The sequence below is a fragment of the Cherax quadricarinatus genome, chromosome 14, assembly GCF_038502225.1.
Source record: "Cherax quadricarinatus isolate ZL_2023a chromosome 14, ASM3850222v1, whole genome shotgun sequence".
Taxonomy (NCBI): Eukaryota; Metazoa; Arthropoda; class Malacostraca; order Decapoda; family Parastacidae; genus Cherax; species Cherax quadricarinatus.
Window position 1 is genome coordinate 6,364,532 of NC_091305.1, and position 18,041 is coordinate 6,382,572.

At 40.4% G+C, this 18,041-nt stretch overlaps 2 protein-coding genes across 5 annotated transcripts in view; one reads left to right on the forward strand and one right to left on the reverse strand.

Moving 5' to 3' along the window:
• The window catches only part of LOC128695782 (protein Star-like), a 128,495-nt gene that overhangs the window by 96,743 nt on the left and 13,711 nt on the right, over positions 1-18,041 (reverse strand). The window lies entirely within an intron of this gene.
• Positions 1-18,041, forward strand: part of LOC128695769 (mitochondrial outer membrane protein SLC25A46) — an 83,726-nt gene that overhangs the window by 59,823 nt on the left and 5,862 nt on the right. For 3 of the 4 annotated variants that reach the window (XM_070084810.1, XM_070084808.1, XM_070084807.1), the window contains 3 exons: positions 2,959-3,077; positions 4,001-4,142; positions 6,117-6,236. In XM_070084810.1, the coding sequence (XP_069940911.1) occupies positions 2,959-3,077; positions 4,001-4,142; positions 6,117-6,236 (381 nt within the window). Of the gene's footprint in view, positions 1-2,958; positions 3,078-4,000; positions 4,143-6,116; positions 6,237-11,945; positions 11,997-18,041 lie in introns of all 4 variants that reach the window. The other variant, XM_070084809.1, reaches the window with a different exon arrangement.

Here is an 18,041-nt window from a genome sequence, read left to right on the forward strand (position 1 = left end):
CTAGAGGGACTAGTACCGAACTTGTACACGAAAATCACTCACTACGAAAGCAAAAGACTTGGCAGACGGTGCAACGTCCCCCCAATGAAAAGCAGGGGTGTCACTAGCACGTTAAGAGACCATACAATAGGTGTCAGGGGCCCGAGACTGTTCAGCTGCCTCCCAGCATACATAAAGGGGATTACCAACAGACCCCTGGCAGTCTTCAAGCTGGCACTGGACAAGCACCTAAAGTCGGTTCCTGACCAGCCGGGCTGTGGCTCGTACTTTGTTTTGCATGCAGCCAGCAGTAACAGCCTGGTTGATCAGGCACTGATCCACCAGGAGGCCTGGTGACAGACCGGGCCGCGGGGGCATTGACCCCCGGAACTCTCTCCAGGTAAACTCCAGGAAAGGTGGGCTAGTTCAAGTATGAGTAGTGGGGGGACGGGTTGAAGAGGGTTGGAATAGTTTTAAAAATGAAGTATTAGAATGTGGGGCAGAAGTTTGTGGTTATAGGAGGGTGGGTGCAGGAGGAAAGAGGAGTGATTGGTGGAATGATGAAGTAAAGGGTGTGATAAAAGAGAAAAAGGTACCTTATGAGAGGTTTTTACAAAGCAGAAGTGTTATAAGAAGAGTAGAGTATATGGAGAGTAAAAGAAAGGTGAAGAGAGTGGTGAGAGAGTGCAAAAGGAGAGCAGATAATAGAGTGGGAGAGGCACTGTCAAGAAATTTTAATGAAAATAAGAAAAATTTTGGAGTGAGTTAAACAAGTTAAGAAAGCCTAGGGAACGAATGGATTTGTTAGTTAAAAACAGAGTAGGGGAGTTAGTAGATGGGGAGATGGAGGTATTGGGTAGATGGCGAGAATATTTTGAGGAACTTGTAAATGACGAAGAAAGGGAGGCAGTAATTTCATGCACTGGTCAGGGAGATATACCATCTTTTAGGAGTGAAGAAGAGCAGGATGTGAGTGTGGGGGAGGTGCATGAGGCATTACGTAGAATGAAAGGGGGTAAAGCAGTTGGAACTGATGGGATCATGACAGAAATGTTAAAAGCAGGGGGAGGATGAAGTGTTGGAGTGATTGGTATTTTTGTTTAATAAATGTATGAAAGAGGGGAAGGTACCTAATGATTGGCAGAGAGTATGTATAGTCCCTTTATATAAAGGGAAGGGGACAAAAGAGATTGCAAAAATTATAGAGGAATAAGTTTACTGAGTATACATGGAAAAGTATACGGTAGGGTTATAATTGAAAGAATTAGAGGTAAGACAGAATGTAGAATTGCGGATGAACAAGGAGGTTTCAGAGTGGGTAGGGGATGTGTAGATCAAGTGTTTACATTGAAGCATATATGTGAACAGTATTTAGATAAAGGTAGGGAAGTTTTTATTGCATTTATGGATTTAGAAGAGCCATATGACAGAGTGGATAGGGGAGCAATGTGGCAAATGTTGCAAGTATATGGAATAGGTAGTAAGTTACTAAATGCTGTAAAGAGTTTTGATGAGGATAGCGAGGCTCAGGTTAGGGTGTGTAGAAGAGAGGGAGACTACTTCCCGGTAAAAGTAGGTCTTAGACAGGGATGTGTAATGTCACCATGGTTGTTTAATATATTTATAAATGGGGTTGTAAATGAAGTAAATACTAGGGTGTTTGGGAGAGGGGTGGGATTAAATTATGGGGAATCAAATACAAAATGGGAATTGACACAGTTAGTTTTTGCTGATGATAATGTGCTTATGGAAGATTCTAAAGAAAAATTGCAAAGGTTAGTGGACGAGTTTGGGAGTGTGTGTAAAGGTAGAAAGTTGAAAGTGAACATAGAAAAGAGTAAGGTGATGAGGGTATCAAATGATTTAGATAAAGAAAAATTGGATATCAAATTGGGGAGGAGGAGTATGGAAGCAGTGAATGTTTTCAGATATTTGGGAGTTGACGTGTCAGCAGATGGATTTGCGAAGGATGAGGTTAATTATAGAATTGATGAGGGAAAAAAGGCGAGTGGTGCATTGAGGTATATGTGGAGACAAAAAAATGTTATCTATGGAGGCAAAGAAGGAAATGTATGAAAGTATAGTGGTACTAACACTTATATGGGTGTGAAGCTTGGGTTGTGAATGCTGCAGCGAGGAGGCGGTTGGGGGCAGTGGAGATGTCCTGTCTAAGGGCAATGTGTGGTGTAAATATTATGCAGAAAATTCAGTGTGTGGAAATTAGGAGAAGGTGTGGAGTTAATAAAAGTGTTAGTCAGAGGGCTGAAGAGGGGTTGTTGAGGTGGTTTGGTCATTTAGAGAGAATGGATCAAAGTAGAATGACATGGAGTGCGTATAAAAATCTGTAGGGGAAGGAAGGTGGGGTAGGGGTCGTTCTCGAAAAGGTTGGAGGGAGGGAGTAAAGGAGGTTTTGTGGGTGAGGGAACATTTGATAGTATGTAAAAAAAGTAGATCTTTTTTTTTTTACATTTGAAAACGTGTAAAAAACTTTGATCTACCTTTTTTTTTTTTTTTGTTATATTTGAAAATATGTAAAAGAAACATAGATCTACTTTTGGAGCACTACGCATGTGAACATAGATCTGCTTGGACCGTTTACGGGTTAAACGAGGGATTTGGGATATTGGCAGTTTGAAGGGATATGTTGTATATCTTTATAAGTACGTATATGCTTCTAAACTGTTGTATTCTGAGCACCTCTGCAAAAACAGTGATTGTGTGAGTGAGGTGAAAGTGTTGAATGATAATGAAAGTATTTTCTTTTTGGGTCACCCTGCCTCGGTGGGAGACGGCTGACTTGTTAAAAAAGACATATATGTAAGAAGAGTAAGAGGATGACTGAGCAAGAATAATTGAGTACTGTGCACAATAAGAATTTAATTTTTTTTGCTTGAAGAAAGGCCTCTCTGTATGACCCTGGTGGGTTGAGCACTTAGTATTATTATTGTTACTACAATCAAAACTATGTCTTGCTTGCAGGGTGCTGTAAGTAAGGACTCAGGGTCATTTTTGGATGCATCTGTCCGTCTCCAATCAACTTTTATAGGCCATCTAGCATCTGATGTCTTGCTTTATCCACTGGAGACTATTCTACACAGGTTTGTGTTTTCATAAATGACTTTCATTTTGTTTATACTGTACCATAGGTTTATAATATTTTTTTAGAATGATTATGCATTATTCAGAAGAAAATTATTAATACAGGAGTGCCCCGCTTATATGGCGGTTAGGTTCCAGGCCCCCGCCGTAAAGTGAATTGCTTTTTTTTTTTCCCCACTTCTAAATATAAATACACATAAATGCCTGATAACCTGTTTACACTATCATATATTATGTTAGCAAATAGGCCTAAAAAACAATAAAAAAGTAAAATGCATATACAGTGCACTCATTACTTAAATTAAAATATTTGTGGCCTTAACGTAGGGTGAGAGGTGAGTAGTATTTATTGTAGGAAGTCAGGAGATGAAACCAGCCTCTGCCAGCTTTGAATTTATCTTCAGCAGCTTCCTCACTTCTCTCAGCCTTCATATCATTAAAGAGAATTAGGTCCTTGGACTGCATAATGGCTTGGCTTAGAGGCATGTTGACTAGTTTGATCTTCAGTTAAACCAGTAAAAGTTTTTCCATGTCATCAATAATGTTATCATGTTTTCTTATAACTAGTGTTCACTGGTGTAGCACTTTTAATTTCCTGCAACACTTTCTCCTTAGAGTTCATTTAAAGTAAGAGCCTTATGACACAATAACTTTAAAACACTTGAAACTTTGGAAAGTTTCAAGACAGAATCATGAGAGACACAAAGCTAACAAAGGATATAAACAGAGTGGACAGGTGACTTGTGGACACCATAATAGCAAATCAGGAGTCATATAAATAAATTTTTGGGTATAATTTGAAATGTCCATATTAGCAAATCGCCATAAAGTGAAGCACAGTAAAGCGGGGCCCTCCTGTAGCAGCATTATGTAAACACTGTAGATAAATGTTTGTGTCTGAACAGGTAAATTCTTTCCGCAGACTCCACATGCAAGGTACTCGCACAATTATTGACAGTCTTGATGTAGGGTATGAGGTGAAGCCTATACTCACACGCTATGAAGGATTCTTTGACTGCCTTAACACTACAGTTCAAGAGGAGGGATTCTTGGGACTTTTTAAGGTACTGTTATTCTGAAATTGTTCAATGTAAGTAATTACAGTATCTATAATTTTATATTAATTTCTGTTGTTTACGAGCTAGGCTTGTTATAGTTGTACTCTTTAAACAGTGCTAGTTTATCGGAAAGACAAGCAGCATCATGAAAAAGGAAGGTGGTAGAGTAATTGTGGTGAGATTTATGAATATTATTAGGGCAATGATGTTCATTTTTAATGAGTACAGTGGCTTTATTCTGCCACTGCACCCTCAGATACTCCCCATGAGGCATGACATAATGGAAATTTAGAAAGACTGGCAAATATGAGGTAAAATGCATATATTTGTAGTTAAGATTGGCAAATATAAGGTAAGTGGCACATATTTGAAATTAGTCCCTTGGTAGATGAATGGTTTTTAAGTGATGATCTACGAAATGTATGTTTTATGCATTTTTATTATTTTTTATTAACACATTGGCCATTTCCCACCAAGGCAGGGTGGCCCAAAAAAGAAAAATTTTCATCATCATACACTCCATCACTGTCTTGCCAGAGGCATGCTTACACTACAGTTAGAAAGCTGCAACATTAACACCCCTTCTTCAGAGTGCCGGCACTGTACTTCCCATCTCCAGGAATCAAGTCTGGCCTGCCGGTTTCCCTGAATCCCTTCATAAATGTTACCTTGCTTACACTCCAGCAGCATGTCAAGTCCTAAAAACCATTTGTCTCCATTCGCTCCTGTCTAACACACTCACTCATGCTTGCTAGAAGTCCAAGCCCCTCGCACACAAAACCTCCTTTTCCCCCTCCGTCCAACCTTTCCTAGGCCAATCCCTACCCCACCTTCCCTCCACTACAGATTTATACACTCTTGAAGTCATTCTATTTTGTTCCATCCTCTCTGCATGTTCAAACCATCTCAACAACCCCTCCTCAGCCCTCTGGATAATAGTTTTGGTAATCCCATGCCTCCTCCTAATCTCCAAACTACAGATTCTCTGCATTATATTCACACCACACATTGCCCTCAGACGACATCTCAACTGCCTCCAGCCTTCTCCTTGTTGCAACATTCACAACCCATGCCTTGGACCCATATAAGAGAGTTGGTATAACTGTACTCTCATACATTCCTCTCTTTGCTTTCATAGATAAAGTTCTTTGTCTCCACAGACTCCTCAGTACACCACTCACCTTTTTACCTCTCGTCAATTCTATGATTCACCTCATCCTTCATATACCCATCTGCTGACATGTCCAATCCCAAATATCTGAACACACTCACTTCCTCCATATTCTCTCCCTCCAATCTGATATCCAATCTTCCATTACCTAAGTTTTTTGTTATCCTCATCATCTTACTCTTTCCTATATTCACTTTTAATTTCCTTCTTTTACATTATTAATTTGCTTTTCAACCATAGTATTCACTGAGTGTGATTTTTTGTCCAGCTTGTTTTGATGCTGAGGTTGGGATAACATTCATGTTGCATACAAATAAAAAGCAAAATTTAAGAGTAGTTTATGCTATGCATCAAATTTTGTAAGCTTTTTTTTTTTTTTTTTTTTTTCAACAAGTCGGCCGTCTCCCACCGAGGCAGGGTGACCCAAAAAAGAAAGAAAATCCCCAAAAAGAAAATACTTTCATCATCATTCAACACTTTCACCACACTCGCACATTATCACTGTTTTTGCAGAGGTGCTCAGAATACAACAGTCTAGAAGCATAAACATATAAAGATACACAACATATCCCTCCAAACTGCCAATATCCCAAACCCCTCCTTTAAAGTGCAGGCATTGTACTTCCCATTTCCAGGACTCAAGTCCGACTATATGAAAATAACCGGTTTCCCTGAATCCCTTCACTAAATATTACCCTGCTCACACTCCAACAGATCGTCAGGTCCCAAGTACCATTCGTCTCCATTCACTCCTATCTATCTATCTATCTATCTAAGCACCATCACATATTTGCATTTATTTTTTGCAGGGATTTGGGGCTCTCTGCATACAGTATGCTCTTTATGGAGCAGTGCTGAAGTTTGCCGAGGTTATTATCCGAGAGGTAACGCTTGCTCTTGTTCCTCCCAAACCTAAACCTAAGACACAGGTAAGTGAGTCGGATATTGCAATATTACATCAATTCGTATGAGGTATTTGCATGTTGTAGCAGGTGGAATTGCATGACATAAATACCGTATATATAGGTAGTAGGTTGGTAGACAGCAACCGCCCAGGAAGGTACTACCGTCCTGCCAAGTGAGTGTAAAACGAAAGCCTGTAATTGTTTTACATGATGGTAGGATTGCTGGTGTCCTTTTTTCCATCTCATGAACATGCAAGATTTCAGGTATGTCTTGCTACTTCTACTTACACTTAGGTCACAGTACACATACATGTACAAGCATATATATATATATATATACACACCCCTCTGGGTTTTCTTCTATTTTCTTTCTAGTTCTTATTCTTGTTTATTTCCTCTTATCTCCATGGGGAAATGGAACAGAATTCTTCCTCCGTAAGCCATGCGTGTTGTAAGAGGTGACTAATATGCCGGGAGCAAGGGGCTAGTAACCCCTTCTCCTGTATGGGTTACTAAATTTAAAAAGAGAAACTTTTGTTTTTCTTTTTTGGGCCACCCTACCTCTGTGGGATACGGCCGGTTTGTTGAAAAAAAAAAATATATATATATAATTCAAATTCATCCACCAATCTCTGCAACTTATCTTCAGAATCTCCCAAGAGCACAGTGTCATCAGCAAAGAGCAACTGTGACAACTCCCACTTTATGTGTGATTCTTTATCTTTTAACTCCACGCCTCTTGCCAAGACCCTCGCATTTACTTCTCTTACAACCCCATCTATAAATATATTAAACAACCACGGTGACATCACACATCCTTGTCTAAGGCCTACTTTTACTGGGAAATAATTTCCCTCTTTCCTACATACTCTAACTTGAGCCTCACTATCCCCAAAGAGTTTTTATGAGGATAGTGAGGCTCAAGTTAGAGTATGTAGGAAAGAGATAAATTATTTCCCAGTAAAAGTAGGCCTTAGACAAGGATGTGTGATGTCACCGTGGTTGTTTAATATATTTATAGATGGGGTTGTAAGAGAAGTAAATGCGAGGGTCTTGGCAAGAGGCGTGGAGTTAAAAGATAAAGAATCACACATAAAGTGGGAGTTGTCACAGTTGCTCTTTGCTGATGACACTGTGCTCTTGGGAGATTCTGAAGATAAGTTGCAGAGATTGGTGGATGAATTTGGTAGGGTGTGCAAAAGAAGAAAATTGAAAGTGAATACAGGAAAGAGTAAGGTTATGAGGATAACAAAAAGATTAGGTGATGAAAGATTGGATATCAGATTGGAGGGAGAGAGTATGGAGGAGGTGAATGTATTCAGATATTTGGGAGTGGACGTGTCAGCAGATGGCTCTATGAAAGATGAGGTGAATCATAGAATTGATGAGGGGAAAAGGGTGAGTGGTGCACTTAGGAGTCTGTGGAGACAAAGAACTTTGTCCTTGGAGGCAAAGAGGGGAATGTATGAGAGTATAGTTTTACCAACGCTCTTATATGGGTGTGAAGCATGGGTGATGAATGTTGCAGCGAGGAGAAGGCTGGAGGCAGTGGAGATGTCATGTCTGAGAGCAATGTGTGGTGTGAATATAATGCAGAGAATTCGTAGTTTGGAAGTTAGGAGGAGGTGCGGGATTACCAAAACTGTTGTCCAGAGGGCTGAGGAAGGGTTGTTGAGGTGGTTTGGACATGAAGAGAGAATGGAGCAAAACAGAATAACTTCAAGAGTGTATCAGTCTGTAGTGGAAGGAAGGCGGGGTAGGGGTCGGCCTAGGAAAGGTTGGAGGGAGGGGGTAAAGGAGGTTTTGTGTGCGAGGGGCTTGGACTTCCAGCAGGCATGCGTGAGCGTGTTTGATAGGAGTGAATGGAGACAAATGGTTTTTAATACTTGACGTACTGTTGGAGTGTGAGCAAAGTAACATTTATGAAGGGGTTCAGGGAAACCGGCAGGCCGGACTTGAGTCCTGGAGATGGGAAGTACAGTGCCTGCACTCTGAAGGAGGGGTGTTAATGTTGCGGTTTAAAAACTGTAGTGTAAAGCACCCTTCTGGCAAGACAGTGATGGAGTGAATGGTGGTGAGAGTTTTTCTTTTTCGGGCCACCCTGCCTTGGTGGGAATCGGCCAGTGTGATAATAATAATAATATATATATATCTTTCTTTCAACACACCAGTTGTATCCCACCGAGGCGGGGTAGCCCAAAAGGAAAAACAAAAGTTTCTCCTTTTACATTTAGTAATATATACAGGAGAAGGGGTTACTAGCCCCTTGCTCCTGGCATTTTAGTCGCCTCTTACAACACGCATGGCTTACGGAGGAAGAATTCTGATCCACTTCCCCATGGAGATAAGAGGAAATAGACAAGAACAAGAGCTAGAAATAAGATAGATGAGCTAAGATTAATTGCAAGTGCAGGAAACATAGATATTATTGCTATAACAGAGACCTGGCTCAATCTGAAAGATAGAGAGATGCCCTCTGAATGTCACATACAAGGCTATAAATTATTCCACACTGACAGGGTCAACAGGAAAGGTGGTGGAGTAGCGATGTATGTCAGAGACAATTTAAATTGTTGTGTTAGACAAGATATTAAATTAGAAGCGTCAGCCACTGAATCTGTTTGGTTACAGCTTCTCGAGGGCCGAGAAAAACTAATTTTGGGTGTGATTTACAGGGCCCCAAATCTTGATAGGGAGTGCAGTAAACTTCTATGGGACGAAATTCGTAAGGCATCTACATACGAAAATGTTGTGCTAATGGGAGATTTCAACTATAGACAGATTGACTGGAGCAATTTGACAGGAAATTTAGAGTCAGGTGACTTTCTTGATACGATCCAGGATTGTTTTTTAAAACAGTTTGTGACAGAGCCAACTAGGGGAAATAACCTCCTTGACTTGGTTCTTGCCAGTAGGGAAACACTAATTAATAATCTTGAGGTTAATGATGAGCTTGGGGAAAGTGATCACAAATCACTCAGCTTTAATATATCATGGAATTCCCCTAATAATGGCAATCAAGTCTCTGTCCCTGGCTTCCGCTTGGCTGATTTCATAGGACTGAAAAATTACTTAGGTGGGCTGAACTGGAATGACCTGACTAAGGGTCAGGTAGGTGGTGATGGTTGCCGATATGACGCTTTCCAGGGCATAGTTCTAGCTGCTCAGTCAAATTATGTTCCAAATAGGGAAATCAGATCAAACAAAAATGATCCTAAATGGATGAACAATAGATTAAAATATCTAATTGGTCAAAAGAGAGGCATATATAGGCAAATCAAAAGAGGGGAGGGGCAATTAAGAAATCGATATATTAAGTTAAAGAGAGAAATAAAAAAAGGAATTAGAAAAGCAAAAAGAGATTATGAGGTTAAAGTTGCAAGAGATTCGAAGACTAACCCAAAAGGATTCTTTCAGGTATACAGAAGTAAGATCAGGGACAAGATAGGCCCACTCAAAAGTTCCTCGTGTCAGCTCACTGACAGTGATAAGGAAATGTGTAGAAGTTTTAACACATACTTCCTCTCAGTTTTTACACAGGAGGATACCAGCGATATTCCAGAAATGATAAATTATGTGGAACAGGACGATAATAAACTGTGCACGATTAGAGTCACAAGTGACATGGTCCTTAGGCAAATAGATAAATTAAAACCTAACAAATCCCCAGGCCCTGATGAACTGTATGCAAGGGTTCTAAAGGAATGTAAAGAGGAGCTTAGCAAACCTTTGGCTAATCTTTTCAACATATCACTACAAACTGGCATGGTGCCAGATAAGTGGAAAATGGCAAATGTGATACCTATTTTCAAAGCAGGTGACAGGTCCTTAGCTTCGAACTATAGACCAATAAGCCTAACCTCCATAGTGGGAAAATTTATGGAATCAATAATTGCCGAGGCAGTTCGTAGCCACCTTGAAAAGCATAAATTAATCAACGAATCTCAGCATGGTTTTACAAAGGGGCATTCCTGCCTTACGAATTTATTAACTTTTTTCACTAAGGTATTTGAGGAGGTTGATCATGGTAATGAATATGATATTGTGTATATGGACTTCAGTAAGGCTTTTGACAAGGTCCCACATCAGAGACTATTGAGGAAAATTAAGGCACATGGAATAGGAGGAGAAATTTTTTCCTGGATAGAGGCATGGTTGACAAATAGGCAGCAGAGAGTTTGCATAAATGGGGAGAAATCAGAGTGGGGAAGCGTCACGAGCGGTGTTCCACAGGGGTCAGTGTTGGGCCCCCTGCTCTTCACAATATACATAAACGACATAGATGAGGGCATAAAGAGCGACATCGGCAAGTTTGCCGATGACACCAAAATAGGCCGTCGAATTCATTCTGACGAGGACATTCGAGCACTCCAGGAAGATTTGAATAGACTGATGCAGTGGTCGGAGAAGTGGCAGATGCAGTTTAATATAGACAAATGCAAAGTTCTAAATGTTGGACAGGACAATAACCATGCCACATATAAACTAAATAATGTAGATCTTAATATTACGGATTGCGAAAAAGATTTAGGAGTTCTGGTTAGCAGTAATCTGAAACCAAGACAACAGTGCATAAGTGTTCGCAATAAAGCTAATAGAATCCTTGGCTTCATATCAAGAAGCATAAATAATAGGAGTCCTCAGGTTGTTCTTCAACTCTATACATCCTTGGTTAGGCCTCATTTAGATTATGCTGCACAGTTTTGGTCACCGTATTACAGAATGGATATAAATTCTCTGGAAAATGTACAAAGGAGGATGACAAAGTTGATCCCATGTATCAGAAACCTTCCCTATGAGGATAGACTAAGGGCCCTGAATCTGCACTCTCTAGAAAGATGTAGAATTAGGGGGGATATGATTGAGGTGTATAAATGGAAGACAGGAATAAATAAAGGGGATGTAAATAGTGTGCTGAAAATATCTAGCCTAGACAGGACTCGCAGCAGTGGTTTTAAGTTGGAAAAATTCAGATTCAGGAAGGATATAGGAAAGTACTGGTTTGGTAATAGAGTTGTGGATGAGTGGAACAAACTCCCGAGTACAGTTATAGAGGCCAGAACGTTGTGTAGCTTTAAAAATAGGTTGGATAAATACATGAGTGGATGTGGGTGGGTGTGAGTTGGACCTGATAGCTTGTACTACCAGGTCGGTTGCCGTGTTCCTCCCTTAAGTCAATATGACCTGACCTGACTAGGTTGGGTGCATTGGCTTAAGCCGGTAGGAGACTTGGACCTGCCTCACATGGGCCAGTAGGCCTTCTGCAGTGTTCCTTCGTTCTTATGTTCTTATGTTCTTAAATCTTGCATGTGTATGAGACAGAAAAAGAAGACACCAGCAATCCTACCATCGTGTAAAACAATTACAGGCTTCCGTTTGACACTCACTTGGCAGGACGGTAGTACCTCCCTGGGCGGCTGCTGTCTACCAACCTACTACCTATTTTTTTTTTTTTTTTTTTTTTACTACCTATATATTTCTAATACTATTAACAATAATTCCATATTTCTTAATACATGTATTAATTGACATTAATAAATATTGGTAACATTTTACTAATACAGTACTGTAATGTAGTTATTCAACACTCATTGTACTTACCTACTTGGTTTTTTTTTTTTGGTGGGTTGACAGTATATCCAATATTGTATTGGTTGATGTATACTATTATTGTATTTAATATGTAGTCAAGGCTGTTTCATACTGTTTTGTAATGAGGCATTTCATATTCAGGAACAGCCCATTGTCCTGCATCCAGAGGCAGGAGAGTATATTGCAGAATAGGTAAATAATCATTAAGCATGATATATTACTGGCCTAGATATGGTTCATCATTTCCCTTTGGTTTATGGATGATTGAAATATAAGTGTGCTTATCGTCATCACTTGCCATGCATTCTGCTACTGTATATGGATTATATTATTTGTGGTTATTTCTTTTTGTCTTTTCTCTTTGTCTTCACTACCTTAAGTTTACACTGCATGCTTTACTTTACCACAACTTTGATTGACAGTTATAGTGCTCGGATGCAGCAGTCACAAGCACAGCTTTCTTCACCGTGATACACCAGACTGTGAATGTTGCACATGGGCACGAAGAGAATTTTATTGTATCTTTTCTCTCTGTCTCTGTGTCACTCTCTTTCACTCTATCTCACTCACTCTGTCTCTCCCTCTCTCTCTCTCATGGTAATCTATTTTCAGTATCATACAATTTTTGAACCTATTTGTGCTTGCAGCGCTTATTGTACTGCCTCACATTGTCTTCAATCATTCCAGCGGTTCACTATACTTTGTGACAAATTGCTTTCTGGTATCATATTGGAAGCTTTTATTTCATAATTTTCACTTGTGGCTGTTCTCTGATGGCACTAGAAAACCATCTTTGTCTGTTTACTTTTGCCACTTCAGAATCCTGTCTTCGGTTATTAGGTCTCCTATTTTTGTCCTACTTGTTATTGAAGGCATGTATATTGTTTTCAAGCTTTCTATGTACAGTAATTCATTTCTGGTCTGTACATTTTGTAGCATGTCTTTGGACTCTTTATTTTATCAACAGGTTTCAGGTGTGGCCAACACATTACAGCTGCATATTCTAAGTTTTTGTTTATCATTCTTTGTGAATAACATTTGTAGCATTTCACTGTCCATATCTAAAAGCTGTTGTGAAGTTTTTCAGAATAGTTCTGCACTTCTCACTACTTCATTACAGGCAGGCCCTGCTTTACAGCACTTTGCTTTACAGCATTTTGCTAATGCCGCAGTTTTTAATTATATCCCGTCTTCATTAATTCAGACTTACTACAGCAAATAAATTCACCACTCACTATAAGCTAAGGACGAAAATATTTTAAGGTAAGTAATGTGTGTACTGTATATGCATTTTGTAGGCCTAGCTCTATTGTTCACCTAATATATGATAGTGTAAACATGTTATCAGGTTTTTATATGCATTTAAAAGTGAAAAATAGGCTATGTTTCATTTTACAACAATTTTCACTTTACAGCAGTAGCCCAGAACTTAACCTGCTGTATAAGTGGGACCCTCCTTTATGGCAGTAGCCCAGAACCTAACCTGCTGTATAAGTGGGACCCTCCTTTATGGCAGTAGCCCAGAACCTAACCTGCTGTATAAGCAGGACCCTCCTTTACAGCAGTAGCCCAGAACCTAACCTGCTGCATAAGTGGGACCCTCCTTTACAGCAGTAGCCCAGAACCTAACCTGCTGTATAATCAGGACCTGCCTGTAGTTAGAAAACACTTGTATATTTTTCTCTGTGTGCTATGCTAATTACACACTGATATTTACGTGATGTTTGTTCTGAGTTTTTTCTTCTTTCTCCCATTTCTCTGTGGTTATTATCAGTATTAATGCCATGTTCCATTTATTATTAATAGTTTGCTCATCTTGTCCGAATTTTCTTGTAGAGATTTAGTGCCACAGGATTTTTGTCTTGTCTTTTACTGCATATGATTTTTGTATTACAGTAGCGCTCAATGTCACTGACTTTAACCCTTTCAGGGTCCGTCCCGTAGATCTACGGCTGGTCGGTGAGTGTCCAAACCGTAGATCTATGCCAAAATTCTAGCGCCGTCAAATTTAGCGCGAAAGTGCTCATAGGCCTACATATGAGAGAATGGGTCTGCGCCGTGGGTGTGCGCCATAAACAAAAAATCTAGGCGCCTGCATAGCATTGTGGGAACGCCGGCTCAGTCACCCTTGTTCACCATGCCTCGTCGCAAGTCAGCTCTCACTCCCCGGAAAATTGGGACTCTCCTCTTCCTGTCTGATAGTTCTGACACTGATGGAAGTGGAAATGAAGACGAATTCTACGGCTTTGATAAGTTAGTGACCGAAAATAATGACCAGGATATCGATAATAGTGCAGAAAACCCCGACGATCCTCGACCTTCTACCTCTGGTGTGGGCACTCGTGACTCACGGTCGGGTGTTCCTAAACGTAAGAGAAAACTAATATTTTCCCGTGGCCTGGCCTCTGACTTCAGTAATGACGATGATTCTGACGTGGATTGTGATTTTATTGCGCTCGACGATCATTCGAGTAGTGATAGTGAGGAAACATATTCACCAGTGAAGCGTCGGTATGTTCGCCGCCGCATGCGCTCGGGTAGTGTACCCTATGCTGTGCCCAGGGGACGGAGTACATCCCGGAGTACATCCCGGAGTACATCCCGTGGCCCTACACCCGTTTTAGGTAGTGATAGTGAGGATGATGTGGCTACACTTGGCATGGATGGGCCACAGACATCAGTGGATGGTGTTAGTGGGGCTGGTGGTGGTAGTGGCACCGCCATGCGTGACTCGCTGTGCCACGCTGGGACCCACGCTGCTGACTCGTCAGTTCAAGGACAAAGCGGAGCGTCACCCACCAGCCCGCCACAACCACCCGTACAACCAGCCTATGATGTCCAGTATCCACCAGCAAACCGTATCTGGGATTGGCAGCAAAATCCCAATTTTGTTCCCAGCCCTCACCACTTTGATGACTCTCAAAGTGGAATTCTACCTACCTGTCCCCTTGGAACCACGGCCAATGAACTGGAATTCTTTGAATTATTCTTTGACCAGCCATTGATGGAAATTATTGTCAGGGAAAGTAATAAGTATTTTCAGTACACCATGGCAAATACGATCTTATCACCACAGTCAAGACTACACAGGTGGAAAGAGACGACTGTTGCAGAAATGTATTTGCTTTTTGCAACAATAATGCTTATGACTCACGTCTATAAGCATAATATAAAAGCATACTGGTCCACAGATCGGCTAATTTGTACCCCATCCTTCAGTGAAATAATACCAGTGAACAGGTTTATCTTACTGTTACGTATGTTGCACTTCTCTGACAAAACCAGGCCTGACAGAAGTGACAGGTTATACAAGATTAGAAATGTTTTCATGTATCTCAAACAAAAGTTCAGGATATACTTTTATCCATTCAAGAATCTTGTAATTGACGAGTCTTTGATTTTGTTCAAAGGTAGACTGTCATTCAAGCAGTATATACCGAGCAAGAGGAACCGCTTTGGTATAAAATTGTTTGTACTCTGTGATTGTGACAGTGGCCTGGTGTTGGATATTGTTGTATACACGGGTAGTAAAACATTGAAAGATACCAAGATGTTATTGGGTATATCAGGTGACGTAGTGAGAAACATGATGGCACCTTATCTTGGTAAGGGCCATACATTATATACCGATAACTGGTACACAAGCCCATTACTCAGTGATTTCATGCGAGTGAACAAGACAGATGTGTGTGGCACAGTGCGTTCTAATCGTAAACATATGCCCAGGCTCAACGCAGGTGTTCGTGGTGATGACGTGCAGGTGTTTACTGCCAATGACATCATGGCATTACGGTGGCATGACAAATGAGATGTCACATTGTTGACAACCATTCACCGTAATGAAATGCAAGACAGTGGCAAAGTTGATCGAGTGACTAATGAACGTATTCGAAAACCAGTGACAGTGATTGATTATACACAAAACATGCGCTTGGTTGACAAGTGTGACATGCAGATTGGTTTTGTTGACTGTGTTCGTAAGAGTTACAAGTGGTACATGAAACTTTTCTTCCATCTCATGGACATTTCAATGCTGAATGCATATAATATGTACCAAATAAAGACTGGTAACAGACCACCGTATGGTGAATTTTGTTTGTCTGTTGTCAGACAACTCATAATGAAGTACCAGGTAACAACACCTGCAATACAACATGGTCCTCGAATTCATCACAATATACCCAAGCGTTTGAGGAGAGAAGGTGATCATTTCATAATACAGCTTCCTTCAACTCAAAAGAAATTTGCTCAGAAGAGATGCATTGTCTGTGCACAAACAAAACGACGGCAACAAAGACGCAAAGACACTCGGTTTATGTGTGAGGAATGTAAGGTGCCTCTGTGCATGGTGCCTTGTTTCAAGGAGTTCCACAAGCTCCAGCAGTTCTAAAACCATGTCCAGTGATTGTAAATATGTAAATATATGATAGAACATTAGTATTATACAATATTTGTGCATGTTTATTGTAATAAACAACAGTGGTAAACAATATGATAATAACTTTAGTGCAGTTATTGTGTTCAATACAGTGAGTATATATATATCAATTATATACAGTATTGGTCTCTCAGGCCCCAAATGTTAGTAGGAATAGAAAAAAATTGGAAAAGAAAAGAAAAAACAACTAAAACAACAAAATAATATAATACGCGTATGTGGAATTCGTCGATGTTGCCGCCACCACATCATTTTCTACAAACTTCTTGGCACTGTATCTCGGTAAGTACTGATCAGATTCTAATTTTTTTTTGTTTTATTACCTTCACAAAAATATGCTCTTTAATTCTGTAAGAAAAAATAATTTTTTTTTTTTTTTCAAAATTTCTTGGACACTGGTGCGTGACTTCAGATTTTGGCCTTGGACCCTGAAAGGGTTAAAGAAGATGGAGCAAAATAGGATGACTTGGAGGGTGTATAAATTTGTAGCGAAGGAAAGGAGGAGGGGTTGGGGTCATCCTAGGAAAGGATGGAGGGAAGGGGTAAAGGCGGTTTTGTGGGTGAGGGGCTTCGACTTCCAGCAGGCATGTGTGAGCGTGTTAGATAGGAGTGAGTGGAGACGAGTGGTTTTTGGGACCTGACTAGCTGTTGGAGTGTGAGCAGGGTAATATTTTGTGAAGGGATTCAGGGAAACCAGTTTGCCAGACTTGAGTCCTGGAAATGGGAAGTACAATCCCTGCACTTTAAAGAAGGGGTGTGGGATAGTGGCAGTTTGGAGGAACATCTAAACTGCCGTATCTGAGAGCCTCTGCAAAAACAGTGATTATGTATAAGTGAGGGTGAAAGTGTTGATTGATGATGAAAGTTTTTTTCTTTCTTTTTGGGTCACCCGGCCTCGGTGGGAAATAGCATACTTGTTAAAATAAAAAATGCATGTGTATACTCACCTAGTTGTGGTTGCAGCTCCTGGCCCTACCTCTTCACTGGATGCTACCAGGTCACTTTTCCTGCTCCATGAGCTTTATCATACATCTTCTTAAAGCTATGTATGGATCCTGACTCCACTACATCACATCCCAGACTATTCCACTTCCTAACAACTCTGTAACTGAAGAAATACTTCCTAACATCCCTGTGATTCATCTGAGTCTTCAACTTCCAATTGTGACCCCTTGTTGCTGTGTCCCATCTCTGGAACATCCTGTCTCTGTCCTCCTTGTCAATCCCTCTCAGTACGTATTTTAAATGTCGTTATCATATCCCCCTTATCTCTCCTGTCCTCCAGTGTCGTCAGGTCAATTTCCCTTAACCCTTTGACTGTTTTCGACGTATAAATACATCTTACGAGCCAATGTTTCTGACGTATATATACTCAATAATTCTAGCGGCTTCAAATCAAGCGGGAGAAAGCTGGTAGGCCCACATGTGAGAGAATGGGTCTGTGTGGTCAGTGTGCACCACATAAAAGAAATCCTGCAGCACACATTGCGTAATGAGAAAAAAAAAACTCTGATCAGTTTTTTGGAATAAAACGCCGACTTTGAGGTGTATTTTCGTATAGTATTTATCGTTGTATTCGCGTTTTCATGGTCTTAGGTGATAAAATGGAAAACATATTAAAGAAATATGTAGAGATGATTTTCATTACTTTGACGATGAAAACGACCTTGAAACTGAGCTCAAAGTAGCGGAAATGTTCGATTTTTACCAATGTTCAGGAGTAAATAAATCACACCACACGTCCAATACACGTCAACTGGGGAGTCTAATATTCTTTCACTAGTGCACTGATATTATTT